The following is a 16,766-nucleotide window of genomic DNA, read 5'->3' as shown; positions in this document are numbered from 1 at the left end:
ATTCAAGACTGCATGGCCAGATCCTGCTCTAGCTCCATCTATGTTTGCAGATACAAGTTTTCCAACCAAGTGGATGCTATAGTCAAGAAAGCACACCAGAAGGCTAAGGAAATTCGGCATGTTCCCTTTGAATCTCACCGATTTTTTTAAAATATATATACAGTATATTATTATTGATGCACCATAGAAAGATTCATATGCATCACGGCTTGGTACGGCAACTGCTCTGCCCAAGACAGCAAGAAATTACAGAGTTCTGGACATAGTCCAGTCCATCACAAAAACCAGCCTCCCCTCCACGGACTCTCTCTACACTTCCCGCTGCCTTGGGAAAGCAGCCAGCATAATCAAAGGACCTTCCCACCCTTGTCATTTTCTGTTCTGCCCCACTCCATTGGCCAAAAGATACAAAAACCTGAGGATATGCGCCACCAGGCTCAGGGACAGCTTCTCTCCTGCTATTATAAGACTCTTGAATGGATCTCTTGTACAATAAAGATGAACTCTTGATCTCTTAATTTACCTTGGCCCTTGCACCTAATTGTCTACCTGCACTGCACTTTCTCTGTAACTGTACTTTCCCTGTTGCCTGTTTGAAGGGAAAGGAATGAATGGCAAGTGGGTGGCTTTTAAGAGTGTGATATCAAGAGTCCAGGAGCGGATGTCCCTATTAGGGTGAAGGGTAAACCTGGCAAGTTTATGGAACCTTGTCTGATGAGAGATATTGAGGTTGTGGTTAAGAAAAAGAATAACGCATACATTGTGTTTAGGAGGTCGGGGAAGAATGAATCCCTTGATGACTATAAGAAGATTAAGAATACTCAAGAGAGAAATCAGGAGGGCAAAAAGAGGGTATGAGATAGATCTGGCAGGTAAGGTTAAGGAAAATCCCAAGAGGTTCTATAGCTTTATTAAGAGTAAAATGGTGGCCTGGGGAGAGAGTAGGTCCCCTTGGAGATCAGCAGGACCACCTATGTCTTGAGCCACAGGAGATGGGTGGGATCTTTTACAAATATTTCTGCTCGGTGTTTACTGAGGAGAAAATAATGGTTGCTCAAGAGATAAGGGAAACTAGTGGAGATGTTTTGGAGAATATTCGTATTACCATGGAGGAGGTATTTGCAGCCTTACAGCACATTGAGGTGGATAAGTCCCCAGGCCCGACAGAGTGCATCCTAAGACTTTGTAGGAAGCTTAGAGGAGAAATTGCGGAGGCCCATGCGGAGATTTTTGCTTCATCGTTAGCCACTGGTGAAGTTCCCAAAGACTGGAAGGTGGCTAATATTGTTCTGCTGTTTAAGAAAGGTAGAAAGGATAAGCCAGGGAACTACAGGCCAGTCAGCCTGATGTCAGTGGTGGAGAAGTTACTGCAGGGAATTCTGAGGGACAGAACCTACCGGCATTTGGATAGTCTGATTAGGAGGAGCCAACATGTTTTAGGGTTTTTTGAAGAGATAACCAAAAAGGTAGATGAGGGTAGAGCAGTGGATATTGTCTATTTCGACTTTAGCAAGGCCTTAGACAAGGTCCCACATGGTAGGTGTATTGTGTATTGTGAAGGGGCATGGCTGTCATGTGACACCACTGATCACCTGGTCGAAAGACACATCACTTTCAACTCTCACCAACTTTTACCAATGCACCATAGAAAGCTAACCTATCTGGATGTATCACAGCTTGGTACGGCAACTGCTCTGCCCAGGACCACAAGAAACTGCAGAGAGTTGTTGACACAGCCCAGCACATTACGGACACCAGCCTCCCCTCCTTGGACTCTGTCTTTACCTCTCGCTGTCTTGGTGAAGCAGCCAGCACAGTCAAAGACCCCACCCACCCGGGACATTCTCTCTTCTCTCCTCTTCCATCGGGTAGTAGATACAGGAGCCTGAAGGCACGTACCACCAGACTTAAGGACAGCTTCTACCCCACTGTGATAAGACTATTGAACGGTTCCCTTATACAATAAGATGGACTATGACCTCACGATCTACCTTTTTGTGACCTTGCACCTTATTGCACTGCACTTTCTCTGTAGCTGTGACACTTTACTCTGTACTGTTATTGTTTTTACCTGTACTATATCAATGCACTCTGTACTAACTCAATGTAACTGCACTGTGTAATGAATTGACCTGTACGATCGGTTTGTAAGACAAGCTTTTCACCATACCTTGGTACAAGTGACAAAAATAAACCAATACCAATACCAATCAAGGTCTGTCTCCACCCACCCATTAGTCCACACTTGACCATTGGCCTCTGTAAACACCTTTGTACCTGGCCTTGGGCCATTGATTTGTTTGAACTACTTGGGTGGGACCACCCAGCCCTCCAGCACTATAAAGAGTGCCACATGTGCGTGGTTCTCGCTCTCTTGATTGCTCCAGGAATCATGAAACAACGCTGAAGAGACCATTGGTAAAAGTGTGCACTTCCACAGGGTTAGGAGTGTCCTAAAGTAGATTCCCGGTAGTGTAGAGCTGATGCTTGCACTGAGTCGAGGGGTGGTAGGCACCATGTTGTTTCTTCCTTGATCGTTTTTACCCAGTTTGTTGTGTGTGCGTGTGTGCCTTACCCTTGTTTCAATCCCCCCCACGTTTGCGATCACCAGTGTGCGTATGTGTGTGTGTGTTGTTTCCGTTATCCTGTCCCGCATTTGTCTTTTGTAAATAAATCATTTTAACTCCAAAGACTGTGTCCAGAGTCCTTGTCCCTCGAGACTCTCGAATCTGTTACATGACAGTAGGCTGGTCTGGAAGGCTAGGGCCCATGGAATCCAGGGAGAGCCAGTTAGGTAGATTCAAAATTGGCTTGGAAGTAAGAGGCAGAGGGTGACGGTTGAAGGTTCTTTCTCAGAATGGATGGTGGTGACTCGTGGTGTGCCGCAGGGATCAGTGTTGGGACCCTTGTTACTCATTATTTGTATAAATGATTTGGATGCGTATGCACAAGGCTTGATCAGTAAGTTTGTGGATGGCAGGAAATTAGGAGGTGATGTTGATGTGAAGAAGGTTATTGTAGATGACAGGGGAATCTTGATCAGTTAGGGAAGTGGGCTGAGGAGTGGCAAATGGATTTTAATACAGATAAGTGTGAGGTGATACATTTTGGAAAGTCAGCCCGGCGTAGGACTTGTACTATGAATGGTAGGGCACTCAAGAGTGTAATGGAACAGGGGGACCAAGAAGTACAAGTGTAAAGTTCATTGAAAGCGACGTCACAGGTAGACAGGGTGGTGAAAAACACATTTATCACTGCTGGCCTTCATCAGCAGTCATTGGTGAGGCCACATTTTGAGTACTGTGTACAGTTTTGGTCACTCTGTTATAGGAAAGACGTGGTTAAACTGGAAAGAGTGCAGAAAAAATTTACAAGGATGTTGCCAGAGAGCCTGAGTTATAAGGAGAGGTTGGGCAGGCTAGGTCTTTATTCCTTGGAGTGTAGGAGAATAAGGGGTGATCTTATAGAAGTTTATAAAATCATGAGGGGCATAGATAAGGTGGATGGTAACAGTCTTCTCTCCAGGGTAGGAGAGTCCAAAACTAGGGGACATAGGTTTAGGATGAGAGGGGAAAGATTTAAAAGGGACCTGAGCGGCAACTTTTGACACAGAGGGTAGTGAGTACATGGAACGAGCTGCCAGAGGAAGTGGTTGAGGCAGGTACAATAGTATAATTTAAGAAGCACTTGGATAGGTACATGGAAGGGCGGGGCTCAGAGAGATATGGGCCAAAAGCAGGAAATTGGGACTAGCTGGATGGACACTATGGTCAGCATGGACTGGTTGGGCCAAAGGGCCTGTATCTGTGCTGTATTGCTCTGACTCTATGTAACACTATATTCTACTTTATGTTTTTGTTTTCCTTTTGTGCTACCTTGATGCACTTGTGTATGGAATGATCTATCTGGATAGCATGCAAATAAAAGCTTTTCATTGTATCTTTGTACCTGTAACAATAGTAAACCAATTGTCAATTACCAAATAATTGTGATAAATAAGGCAAGCCAGTTGTCCTGAAATGGTTATTCTATTGTAATATCATAATCAACTGTTCTTTGAGAAGTGTAATTTCTGCCCTTCCATTGTGATTATTTATTGACCTCTTTTCACTTCAGTTTTTACACTAATTTAACATTTAATTTAATTTACTAAAGTCTAGTTTATCAATGAAATAAACCAAATTTCCAAAAAAATGTTTTCCTTTTCCAAGTACCACAGGTGGATTAAAGGGCCTGCAATATAAGATGTGGAACCAGTCCAAGAATTTGATGTAGCCTCACCTTTAGGAATTAAATCATGGCAGCTTTTGACAAAGTTCCCATGGTAGAGACAACAATTGAGGATGAAGATGGTGTTTCAGGGGTTGACTGGAGGAGGGCCAAGGTCCATGATGACAGACGACTGGATCTGACAAAGAAGGCTCAAGAATTTTTCCTGATCTGTGACCGAGAATGTAAAGGCTTTATTAACCAAAGAGATCTTGAGGTATGATGTGTGAGAGGATCTGCATGCAGGAATGTATTATGTTTTGATCATTCCTCTTGAAAATGTATATTTTATGTTTCTGTAAGTTTAGGAATTTAAAAAGTATTTGAATCAAAACTCCTCCAACTCAGTCATTCTCTGCTGGGGGAAGTGGAATCCTAAGGGAAATGGCTTCTTGTTATTTCTCCTGGTTTTTTCCATTCAGGAAATCTCTGCTGCTGAAGAGACATCAGTGATTTTTGTGTGCAGATGCTGTCAGTTGTATTCTTGCATTTTGATTTGTGTTCCATTAAATTATATGAGACTGAAGGATACCATTTAGTCAATCATGCGCATGGCAATAGGAGAAGAGCAATTACCCTACCTAATTGCCCCCTTCCTGCACTAGATCCATAGCCCTTAAGATCATTGCTCTTCAAGTGCACATCCATTATATCTTTTTAAATACAAATGTTTCTATGTCTACTATCCTCTTCAAGCAGCTTCACAGATCCTGAAGCAATAGCAGCAGATTCTACCACTCACTTACACACTAGGGAAAATTTGCAGTGGCCAATTAACCAACCAGCCTGCAGATCTTTAGGATTTGGGGAAAAAACCTGCACACTTGGGAGAAACCCTCATGGTCACAAGGAGAATGTGCAAATTCCACACAATCTAGAACCAAGGTCAGGATTGAACCCAGGTCGTTGTAGTTGTGAGGCAGCAGCTCTACTTGCTGTGCAACTGCGTCACCCTGAAAAGAATGCTTGGGTCTTTGGTAGCAGGAAGGAAAGTGCTAGAAGAGGAGATGTGACATCTTCTGCAGTTGTATGAGAAGGTATTGTGACAAGTGGAGTTGTATGCAGAGTCACAGAGTTACACAGGACAGAAACAAGCCCTTCCAGCCAACATGTCCATGCTGACCAAGTTGTCTTGTTTATCCCAAGTGCAAGGTATTTTGGGAAGTCAAATAGGGGTCGAACGTAAACATTAAATGTTAGGTCATGAAGGAACATTGACCAAAATCCAGGTTACTACCAAGCCCAAGAGATGATGTTCTGAGGTAAAATATACAGGGTAGGTCTCCCTGACCCTGATGCATCATAATTGACTGCCTAATAAATAAAAGATGCACAAATGGAACAGAAAATGTTGAACATCTGTGGAGAGAGAAACATTCCAAGTTGAAGACTACTCATGTGAATTTGTGAGGATGGTGTACAACAGGCTGATATGCACGAGCATGTCGACATGAAGAAAGAGGATGTGCTGGAGCATTTGAAAAGCATTAGGATAGATAAGCATCGGAGTCAGATGGGATATATCCAAGGTCGTTACGGGAAGCCAGGGAAGAGATTCTGCACCTTTGGTGATGATCTTTGCATCTTCACTGGCCACGGGAGTAGTGCCAGATGATTGGAGGGTGGCAAATGTTGTTCCTTTGCTTAAGAAAGGGAGTAGGGATAACCCTGGGAATTACAGACCAGTGAGTCTTACTTCAGTGGTTGGCAAATTACTGGAGAAGATTCTTAGAGACAGGATTTATGGATATTTGGAGAATCATAGGCTGATTAGGGACAGTCAGCATGGCTTTGTGAGGGGCAGGTCGTGTCTCACAAGCCTGATTGAATTCTTTGAGGACGTGACGGTATCCTCAAATGGATTTGAGAATGGGGAAGCGGCAGCAGTGGAAAGAGAGCGAAGAGTCACCTGACCCAGTTAGTTTTTATTTCTATCTCCATTTGCTTGGAGTTTTTAAGTATAAAAGGGAGATAGTGTCCAGCGGAGCAGTCATCGTTACTGTGGTCTAGAGTGGGAATTTAGAGGCTTTGACTCAAGAGGTTTCGACGAGAAGAGGCTGAGGCAAAAGAACAGGAAAGGATGGTAAGTTTGTCTTTTTATTGTTGCTGCTGGGGCTTTAGTTAGTGAGGCAGGATGGCAGAGACTCCTCCTGTAGGATGTGGGAATTAAGGGAGTTTGATGGTCTCCCTGATGACTACACCTGCGGGAAGTGCAGCCAACTCCTGGAAGACCGGATTAAGGAGCTGGAGCTGGAGTTGGATGAACTGAAGAACATTAGGGATGCTGAGCGAATCGTAGACAGGACCTTTGAGCAGGTAGTTACACCCAGAGGGCAAGATTCCGGTAGTGGATAGGTGAGCACAGAGAAAGGTAGGGGGAAGAAGAAGTAAGTGCAGGGTCCCCCTGTGGCTATTACCTCTCAGCAACAAGTTATACCTCTTTGGATACTGCTGAGGGGGATGACCTATCTGGGCAAGGCAGCAGCTGCCAAGCCAGTAGCACTGTGGTCGGCTCTGAAGCTCAGAGGGGAAAGGTGAAGTCAGGCAGAGCGATAGTCAGAGGGGACTCGATATTTAGAGGGGCAGACAGGAGATTCTGTGGCCACCAAAGAGACGTCAGGATGGTGTGTTGTCTCCCTGGTGCTAGGGTCCTGGATGTCTCAAAGCAGATGCAGAATATGCTTTAGGGGGAGGGTGAGCAGCCAGAGGTCGTTGTGCATATTGGTACCAATGACATAGGCAAGTGAGGGGTAGAGGTCCTGCGAAATGAGTGCAGTGAGTTAGAAAGGAGGCTGAAGAGCAGGACTTCCAAGGTAATAATCTCTGGATTACTTCCAGTGCCACGAGCTAGTGAAGGAAAGAACAGGAGGATAGCACAGACAAATGAGTGACTGGGGAGATGGTGCAGGGGGCAGGGTTTCAAGTTCTTGGATCATTGGAACTTTTTCTGGGGAAGGGGGTGACCTGTACAAGAGGGACGGGTTGCACCTGAACTGGAGGGGAACAAATAATCTGGCTGGGATGTTTGTTAATGCGACTGGGGAAGGTTTAAACTAGCTTCACAGAGGGATGGGAACCAGAACAACAGGTCAGTAAGTGAGGGAACGGGCAGATTCCTGATAACAGATGAGATGGGATGAATGGTTGAAGAGTTTGTACTTTAGTGCTTGGAGTATTATGGGCAAGAGTGATGAACTTAGAGGATGGATCAGTACATGGAACGATGAAGTTGTGGCCATTACAGAGACTTGGTTGAGGGAGGGACAGGAATGGGTGATCGATGTACCAGGGTTTCAAAGTTTTAGCAAGAATAAAGTGGGGGGTAAAAGAGAGCGAGGAGTTGCAATACTAATTAGAGATAATATATCAGCTGCACTCCGGGGAGACATAATGGAGGGCTCGGATACAGAGTCTACATGGGTAGAACTCAGGGATAGGAATGGTGCGATCACTCTCTTGGGGGTGTACTACAGACCTCCGAATAGCCACCAGGACATTGAGGAACAGATATGCAAACAGATTAGGGAGATGTGTAAAAATTACAGGGTTGTGTCACGGGAGACTTCAACTTCCCTGATTATAAATTGTGACCTTTTTAGTGCAAGGGGGTAGATGGGGCAGAATTTGTTAGGCGTATCCAGGAGGGGTTCCTAAATTAATATGTTGACAGTCCAACAAGGGAAGAGGCTATTCTGGACATGGTGTTAGGTAATGAGCCTGGCGAGGTGACTCACCCATCAGTGGGTGAGCAATTGGGGAACAGTGACCACAGCTCATTAACTTTCAGGATAGTTATAGATAAGGGTAGGTATGGGGCTAGCGGGAGGGTTTTAAATTGGAGCAGGGCTAATTACGAAGGCATAAGGCTGGAACTAGGTAGAGTAAACTGGGAAAACTTTTTTGATGGCAAGTCCACATTGAGCATGTGGGAAGTGTTTAAGGATCAAATACGTAAGGTACAGGATAGGTATGTCCCGATTAGAAGGAAGGACATGAATGGGAAACCTTGGATGTCCAGAGAAGTAATGAACTTAGTCAAAAAGAAAAAGGACAAGATTTTAGAGCTTCAGAAGTTAGGATCAGACAGAGCACGTGAGGACTATAGAGAAGCTAGAAATGAACTCAAGAAAGGAATTAGGAAAGCCAGGAGGGGCCATGAAAAGTCCTTAGCAAGTAGGATTAAGGAGAATCCAAAGGCATCCTATACCTACGTCAGGAATAAGAGGATAATGAGGGAGAGCGTAGAGCCACTTAAGGATAAAGAAGGAAATCTATGTTTGGATGCGGAGGATGTGGGTGAAGTTGTGAATGAGTATTTCTCTTCAGTATTTACCCGAGAAAGGGACATGCAGGATGCAGAAATTGGAACTGAGGGCGTAAACATGTTAGGGCATTTAGATGTCAAGGAGGATGTAGTGTTAGGTCTCCTAAACAGTATTAAGGTGATAACTCCCTGGGGCCCAATGATATATACTCCAGGTTACTGAGGGAGGCGAGAAAGGAAATTGCTGACTATGGGTGAGGTCCTGGAGGACTGGCAAGTGGCTAATGTTGTTCCTCCATTTAAGAAAGGAACAAGGGAAAATCCAGGGAACTATGGACTGGGGAGTCTCACGTCAGTTGCAGGGAAATTGCTGGAGAAAATTCTTACAGATAGGATATACGGACATCTGGAATCCAATGGCTTGATTAGGGAAAGCCAGCATGGCTTTGTGCGGGGCAAGTCATGTCTTACTAACCTGGCTGAGTTTTTGACAGGGTGACAAGAGAGACTGATGAAGATAGAGCTGTGGATGGGTGGGAAGTTCAAGGGAGATATCAGAGGGAGGTTTTTTACCCAGAGAGTTGTTGGGGCGTGGAATGCGCTGCCTGGGGTGCTGGTGGAGGCAGGTACATTGGTCAAGTTCAAGAGATTGCTGGATAAGCATATGGAGGAATTTAAAATGGAGGGATATGTGGGAGGAAGGGGTTAGATAGTCTTAGGCGAGGTTTAAAGGTCAGCACAACATTGTGGGCCAAAGGGCCTGTATTGTGCTGTACTGTTCTATGGTTCTATGGATGTCATCTATATGGACTTCATTAAGGCATTTGACAAGGTCCCAAATAATTGGTTAATCAAGAAAGTTCAGATGCATGGGGGTCAGTGGAGAATTGGCTGTGTGGATCCAGAACTGGCTTGCTTGTAGAAGCAAATGGTGGTGGTTGAAGGGACTTATTTGGGCTGGAAGCCTGTGAGTAGTGGTGTTCTGCAGGGATCTGTGCCAGGACCTCTGCTGTTTGTGATGCACATAAATGATCTGGATGAGTATGTTGATGGGTGGGTCAGTAAATTTGCAGACGATAACAAGATTGGTGGAGTTGTGAATAGTGCAGAAGATTGATGATGGATACAGTGTGATATAGATCAGCTGCAGATGTGGGCAGAGAAATGGCAGATGGAGTTTAACCCAGATAAATGTGAAATGTTGCACCTTGGTAGGACTAATGTCAAGAGGAAGTACAGTCTGAAGGGCAAGACCCTTAAGAGTGTTGAAGAGCAGAGAGACCTTGGGGTGCAAGTCCATGACTCAATGAAAGTGACTACACAGGTAGACAAGGTGGTTAAGAAGGTTTATGGAATGCTTGCATTTATTCATCGGGGTGTTGAGTATAGGAGTCAAGAAGTTATGATGCATCTGTATAGAACTCTGGTTAGGCTGCATTTAGAGTATTGTGTGCAATTCTGGTCATCTCAGTATAGGAAGGATGTCGAGGCTTTAGAGAGGGTGCAGTGGAGGTTTACTCAGATGCTGCCTGGATTGGAGGGTATGTGCTATCAGGAGAGGCTGGAAACTTGAGCTCTTTTCTCTGGAATGGCAGAGGCTGAAGGGTGATCTGTTGGAAGTATATAAAATTATGAGGGGCATAGATAGGGTGGACCAGCAATATCTTTTTCCTGTTATTGAGAGATCCAGTACCAGAGGGCATGCATTTAAGGTGAGTGGGGTAGGTTCAGAGCAGACGTGAGGAGTACTTTTTTTTACTGAGAGAGTGGTGGATGCCTGGAATGCGTTGCCTGATAGGGTGGTGGAGGCAAATTCATTGGATGCTTTTAAAAGGGGCTTGTTATGGGCACATGAATGAGGGGAAAATACAGGGCTATCCTGTAGGTAGGAGGAAATAGCTATGTCGGCACAACATTGTGGGCTGAAGGGCCTGTTCTGTGCTGTACTGTTCTATGTGACAAAGCACATTGATGAAGGTAGAGCAGTGGATGTGGTGTATATGGATTTTAGTAAGGCATTTGATAAGGTTCCTCACGGAAGGCTTATTCAGAAAGTCAGGAGGCATGAGATCCAGGGAAACCTGGCTGTGTGGATTCAGAATTGGCTTGCCCATAGAAGACAGAGGGTGGTGGTAGATGGAGCGTATTTTGCCTGGAGGTCAGTGACCAATGGTGTTCCGCAGGGATCTGTTCTGGGACCCCTGCTCTTTGTGATTTTTATAAATGACTTGGATGAGGATGTGGAAGGGTGGGTTAGTAAGTTTGCTGATGATACAAAGGTTAGGTGTGTTATGGATAGTGTAGAAGGTTGCTGTAGGTTATATCAAGACATTGATAGGATGCAGAGCTGGGCTGAGAAATGGCAGATAGAGTTCAACCCAGAAAAGTGTGAAGTGATACACTTTGGGAGATTGAATTTGAAGGCAGGATACAAGGTTAATGGCAGGACTCTTAGCATTGTGGAGGAACAGAGGGATCTTGGGGTTCACATCTATAGATCCCTCAAGGTTGCCATGCAGGTTGATCGGGTTGTTAAGAAGGGGTAATGTGTGTTGGCCTTCGTTAGTCGTGGTATTGCGTTCAAGAGCCATGAGGTAATGTTGCAGCTGTATAAAACTCTGGTTAGACCACACTTGGAGTATTGTGTTCAGTTCTGGTCACCTCATTGTAAGAAGGATGTAGGAGCTTTAGAGGGGGTGCAGAGGAGATTTACCAGGATGCTGCCTGGATTGGAGAGCATGTTTTATGAGGATAGGTTGAGCGAGCTGGGGCTTTTCTCTTTGGAGCGAAGGAGGATGAGAGGTGACTTGATAGTGAACAAGATGATAAGAGGCATAGATCGAGTGGATAGTCAGAGACTTTTACCCAGGGAGAAAATGGCTTCCGCAAGGGGGCATAACTTTAAGGTAATTGGAGGAAGGTATGCGGGGGGGATGTCAGAGGTAAGTTTTTTATACAGAGAGTGGTGGGTGCGTGGAACACACTGTGGGCAGAGGTGGTGGAGGCAGATATTTTAGGGACATTTAAGAGACTCTTAGGTAGGTACATGAGTGATAGAAAAATGGAGGGCTATGTGGGAGGGAAAGGTGAGATGAATGTTAGAGCAGGATAAAATGTCGGCACAAGATCATGGGCTAAAGGGCTATGCTGTTATGTTCTATGTTCTAAAACTGGTAATAGAAGTATTTTGCTTTTGGAAAAGAAGCATAATTCGTAAATAGTTTTCAGCTCAATAGTCCTGCATGTGTGGAGGGATCAGTGATCTCCATTAACTCCCATTTGTTATTCTTACCTGCCATACCATCTTATTAAATCTTGTTTTATATTTTCTTTTTTCAATTTCCTTATTCCTCCTAGAGTTTAGTGTATTTGACTCTGAAAAGTGCTTGGTTTGTGGTCACTTTTCTATGAAGCTGACTACATTGAAACCTTTGAACTGATTTTGTGCTTTCTTTTCAAAGGAGTACTTTTCACACAAGTTCTGTTAAGTCATTGATCTGAAATGTTTTTCTCTCCACAGGTGTTGCCTGATTTGCTCAGTACATACAACATTTTTTGTTTTGTTTGTGAGGTTCTCTGTGCACTGTTTCTAACCTCTCCAAATTTGGGTTATTTCTCTTCTTTTGATCCTATCACGCTCCATTTTCTGATGCTCTGTGATATTGGCAATGTGCCCTTGTACATACCATGCATCTGTATTCGCTGTGGTGACTGGACCAACACAGCAAGAAATTATCTGGAATAAGTTTCTTGTTTTCCCAGCACCTTCAGGCGGAGCTACCTCTCAGTCCAGAGGACTTGCAGAATGTGTTTGATGCATTGGATACAGATGGGAATGGGAAACTTACATTGGAGGAATTTACTACAGGATTTAGTGAGTTCTCAAATAACTTCAATTTTCAATTATTAAACAGTTAAATTTTTGCTACGAGGAAGAATAAATTTAAAAATGGACTTTAGCACATTTTGTCCAAAATCAGTGAAGAAGACAGAGGAATTACAAACACAAATAATTATTCATCTTAAATAGAGTTCACTAATCTTTTTTGTTAGTATGAAAATAGGGAGTACACTTCACCTCGGAACACCCATACCCTGAATTCAATTCGAACCCTCACCAAATATCCACTAATTGTGTCTGCTTGCAGCCTTCCAGGTCTTAAAATTAAGCTTTTATTTTGGATGCAGGAATAATTAAAGGCACATTTATCATGGTTTATTTATGAAGTTAATTTAATAAGAAACTGACTATTCCTGAATGAAATGGGTGAATAGTACTGTAAAGCTTTTAAAGCTATTTTCAGTACTGCCTACCCTGACTTAGCTCAACATTGGTGGACATCTCTGTATTGCATCTTCAGCAGAGAGGAATTCCTTCGGTACTCCCTCTCTGATGTTGCAGCACTCCATCAGTGCTGCTCATCTAATAGTGCAAGACTTGCCTTTGTGCTGATCCGCTGACTGTGCAGTGCTTTCTCAGTACTGCCCATCCAATGGTTTGTTGCTCCCTCAGTATTTCTCTGGAACAGCAACCTGTACTTTTGTGCTGCAACATCTGGAGTGGGACTTGAGCATATGATCTTATCATTTAGAGGATCAAGCATTACCCACTGAGCTAGTTAGTACTATATGTGTCTGGTCTAAAACTGCAGCAGGTACATTAATGACAAATATTTTAATGGGAAAAGAACATTTTAAAATGCTACAGTTTTATGCTGGTTCATTGTAGATTTTAAGTTTGTTAAGATACTGATTAATTTTACCAGGAACTTCAACAAATTACCACTTGTGAATACTTGCCCAGTTTGTATTCAGATTGCAGAAATGTTGCTGGATGATGATTAAGGGAAATAGAAAAATACATTTAAAAATAACAGATGGCCTGTCTTGGATTTTATTCTGCACCTAAACTGGGTGGAATTGTGCTGAAAGAACCTCATGATGAATAATCCTGAGCTACCATTTGACATTTGACAGATTAGAACCATAGAACCATAAAACAATACAGCACAGAAAACAGGCCATTCGACCCTTCTAGTCTGCGCCGAAACGTTATTCCGTTAGTCTCACTTCCCTGCACCCAGTCCATAACCCTCCAGCCCTCTCCTGTCCATATATCTATCCAATTTATTTTTAAAGCTTAAGAGTGAGCTCACATTTACTACATCAGATGGCAGCCCGTTCCACACTCCCACCACTCTCTGAGTGAAGAAGTTCCCCCTGATGTTCCCCCTAAACCTTTCTCCTTTCACCCTAAAGCCATGTCCTCTCGTACTTATCTCTCCTAATCTAGGTGGAAAGAGCCTACTCGCATTAACTCTGTCTATGCCTCTCATAATTTTGTAAACCTCTATCAAATCTCCCCTCATTCTTCTGCGCTCCAAGGAATAAAGTCCTAACCTGTTCAATCTTTCCTTGTAACTTAACTCCTGAAGACCCGGCAACATTCTAGTAAGTCTTCTCTACACTCTTTCAATCTTACTAATATCCTTCCTATAGTTAGGTGACCAGAACTGCACACAATAGTCCAAATTTGGCCTCACCAATGTCTTATACAACCTCACCATAATATCCCAACTCCTATACTCAATACTTTGATTTATGAATGCCAGGATGCCAAAAGCCTTCTTTACAACCCTGTCTACCTCTGACACCACTTTCAGGGAATTATGTATCTGAATTCCCAGATCCCTTTGTTCCTCCACACTCCCCAGTGCCCTACCATTTACTGTGTATGTCCTACCTTGATTTGTCCTTCCAAAATGCAACACCTCACACTTGTCTGCATTAAATTCCATCTGGCATTTTCTGGCCCATTCTTCCAGTTGGTTCAGATCCCTCTGCAAGCTTTGAAAGCCTTCCTCGCTGTCCACTACACCTCCAATCTTAGTGTCATCAGCAAACTTGCTGATCCAATTTACCACATTATCATCTAGATCATTGCTATAGACAACAAACAACAATGGCCCCAGCACAGATCCTTGAGGCACACCACTAGTCACAGGCCTCCAGTCTGAGAAACAATCATCCACTACCACTCTCTGTTTTCTCCCACACAGCCAATTTCGAATCCAGTCTACAACCTTTCCATGGATACCTAGTGACTGAACCTTCTGAACTAACCTCCCATGTGGGACCTTGTCAAAGGCCTTACTAAAGTCCATGTAGACAACATCCACTGCCTTTCCTTCATCTACTTTCTTGGTAACCTCCTCAAAAAACTACAAGATTCGTTAAACATGATCTACCACGCACAAAGCCATGCTGACTATCCTTAATCAGCCCTTGGCTGTCCAAATACTTGTATATTCGATCTCTCAGAACACCTTACAATAATTCACCTACTACTGATGTCAGGCTCACCGGCCTGTAATTAACTGGTTTACTTTTAGAGCCTTTTTTAAACAATGGAACAACATGAGCTACCCTCCAGCCCTCCGGCACCACACCCGTGGCTAAGGACATTTTAAATATATCTGCCAGGGCTCCTGCAATTTCTACACCAGTCTCTCTCAAGGTCCGAGGAAATATCTTGTCAGGCCCGGGAGATTTATCTACCTTTATTCGCTGTAAAGCAGCGAGCACCTCCTCCTCTTTAATCCCTATATGTTCCATGACCCTACTGCTTGTTTCCCTTCCTACCATATCTTCTATGTCCGTTTCCTGAGAAAATACTGATGCAAAAAAACTGTTTAAGATCTCCCCCATCTCCTGAGGCTCCACAGATAGACGTCCACTCTGATCTTCTAGGGGACCAATTTTGTCCCTTACTATCCTTTTACTCTTCATATACTTGTAGAAACCCTTTGGGTTTACCTTTACATTATCTGCCAAAGCAGCCTCATGTCGTCTTCTTGCCTTCCTGATTTCCTTTTTTAGTATTTTCTTACATTTTCTATACTCTTCAAGTACGTCATTTGTTCCTAGTTGCCTATACCTGCTATATACCTCTCTCTTTTTCTTAACCAGAGCACCAATATCTTTTGAAAACCAAGGTTCCCTATGCTTGTTAACTTTGCCTTTAATCGTGGCAGGAACATGCAAACTCTGCACTCTCAAAATTTCGCCTTTGAAGGCCTTCCACTTACTGAACACATCCTTGCCAGAAAACAACTTATCCCAATCCACTTTTCCTAGATCCTTTCTCATTTGCACCAAATTGGCCTTTCTCCAATTTAGAACCTCAACCCGAGGACCAGACCTGTCCTTATCCATAATTAACTTGAAACTAATGACATATGGTCACTGGACCCAAAATACTCACCTATGCATACTTCTGTCACCTGACCAGTCTGGTTCCCTAATAAGAGATCAAGTATTGCATTCTCTCTCATTGGTACCTCTATATATTGATTTAGAAAACTTTCCTGAACACATTTGACAAATTTTAAGCCATCCAGCCCTTTCACAGTGTGGGAGTCCCAGTCAATATGTGGAAAGTTAAAATCCCCTGCTATTACAACTTTCTGTTTCTTGCATCGGTCTGCTATCTCACGACAGATTTGTTCCTCCAATTCTCTCTGACTATTGGGCGGTCTATAATACAACCTTATTAGTGTGGCCACACCTTTCCTATTCCTCAGCTCCACCCATATGGCCTCTGTAGACGAGCCCTCCGGACTGTTGAGTCTACGCACAGCTGTAATATTTTCCCTGACTAGTAATGCCACTCCTCCCCCTTTCATCCCTCCCCCCCCCCCCCCCCCCCCATCATGTCTGAAACAACGGAATCCTGGAACATTAAGCTGCCAGTCCTGCCCCTCCTGCAACCAGGTTTCACTAAAATACAAAATAATTGTGTTTTATGTTAACTGATTGTTATAACCTGGAACTTTTTGTCATTCAGGTCAATTCTTGTTTAAAGAAAAGATTTTTGTAAACAAGGTAAATCCAGGCCAGGATCAAAGTGAAGGGCTGAATTGGGATCGATCAGAAAAACAGTTGGCAATGAATGACAACGATGAGGAGTGTTGCTTTCAGATGCTGATGGACAATTTGGGAGAAAAAAACCTCTTTAAAGAGTAAGCAAAATATTAGAGCAATATAAGATAATATTGTGCATGATCACAATAGATTATTTGTAGCGCGCACAGCTCGCTTCTTTCTCCTGCCCAAAATCCACAAGCAGGACTGCTGTGGCAGACCCCTTGTTTCAGTTTGCTCTTGCCCCATCAAACTTATTTCTTCATCCCTTAACTCTATCCTTTCCCCTCTGGCCCAGTCCCTTTCCACT

The 16,766-nt window shown here is 43.6% G+C and overlaps 1 protein-coding gene across 3 annotated transcripts in view; it reads left to right on the top strand.

Moving 5' to 3' along the window:
* The window catches only part of cracr2aa (calcium release activated channel regulator 2Aa), a 120,880-nt gene that overhangs the window by 23,204 nt on the left and 80,910 nt on the right, over positions 1-16,766 (top strand). For 2 of the 3 annotated variants that reach the window (XM_052030274.1, XM_052030276.1), the window contains exons 2-4: positions 4,212-4,486; positions 12,296-12,407; positions 16,380-16,554. In XM_052030274.1, coding sequence (XP_051886234.1) covers positions 4,298-4,486; positions 12,296-12,407; positions 16,380-16,554 — 476 coding nt within the window. In that variant the 5' untranslated portion in view covers positions 4,212-4,297. The remainder of the gene's footprint in view (positions 1-4,211; positions 4,487-12,295; positions 12,408-16,379; positions 16,555-16,766) is intronic. The other variant, XM_052030275.1, reaches the window with a different exon arrangement.

Source organism: Pristis pectinata, chromosome 15, assembly GCF_009764475.1.
Source record: "Pristis pectinata isolate sPriPec2 chromosome 15, sPriPec2.1.pri, whole genome shotgun sequence".
NCBI lineage: Eukaryota > Metazoa > Chordata > Chondrichthyes > Rhinopristiformes > Pristidae > Pristis > Pristis pectinata.
The sequence above is the reverse complement of the archived record's forward strand: the minus strand, read 5'-3'. Positions and strand labels throughout refer to the sequence as shown.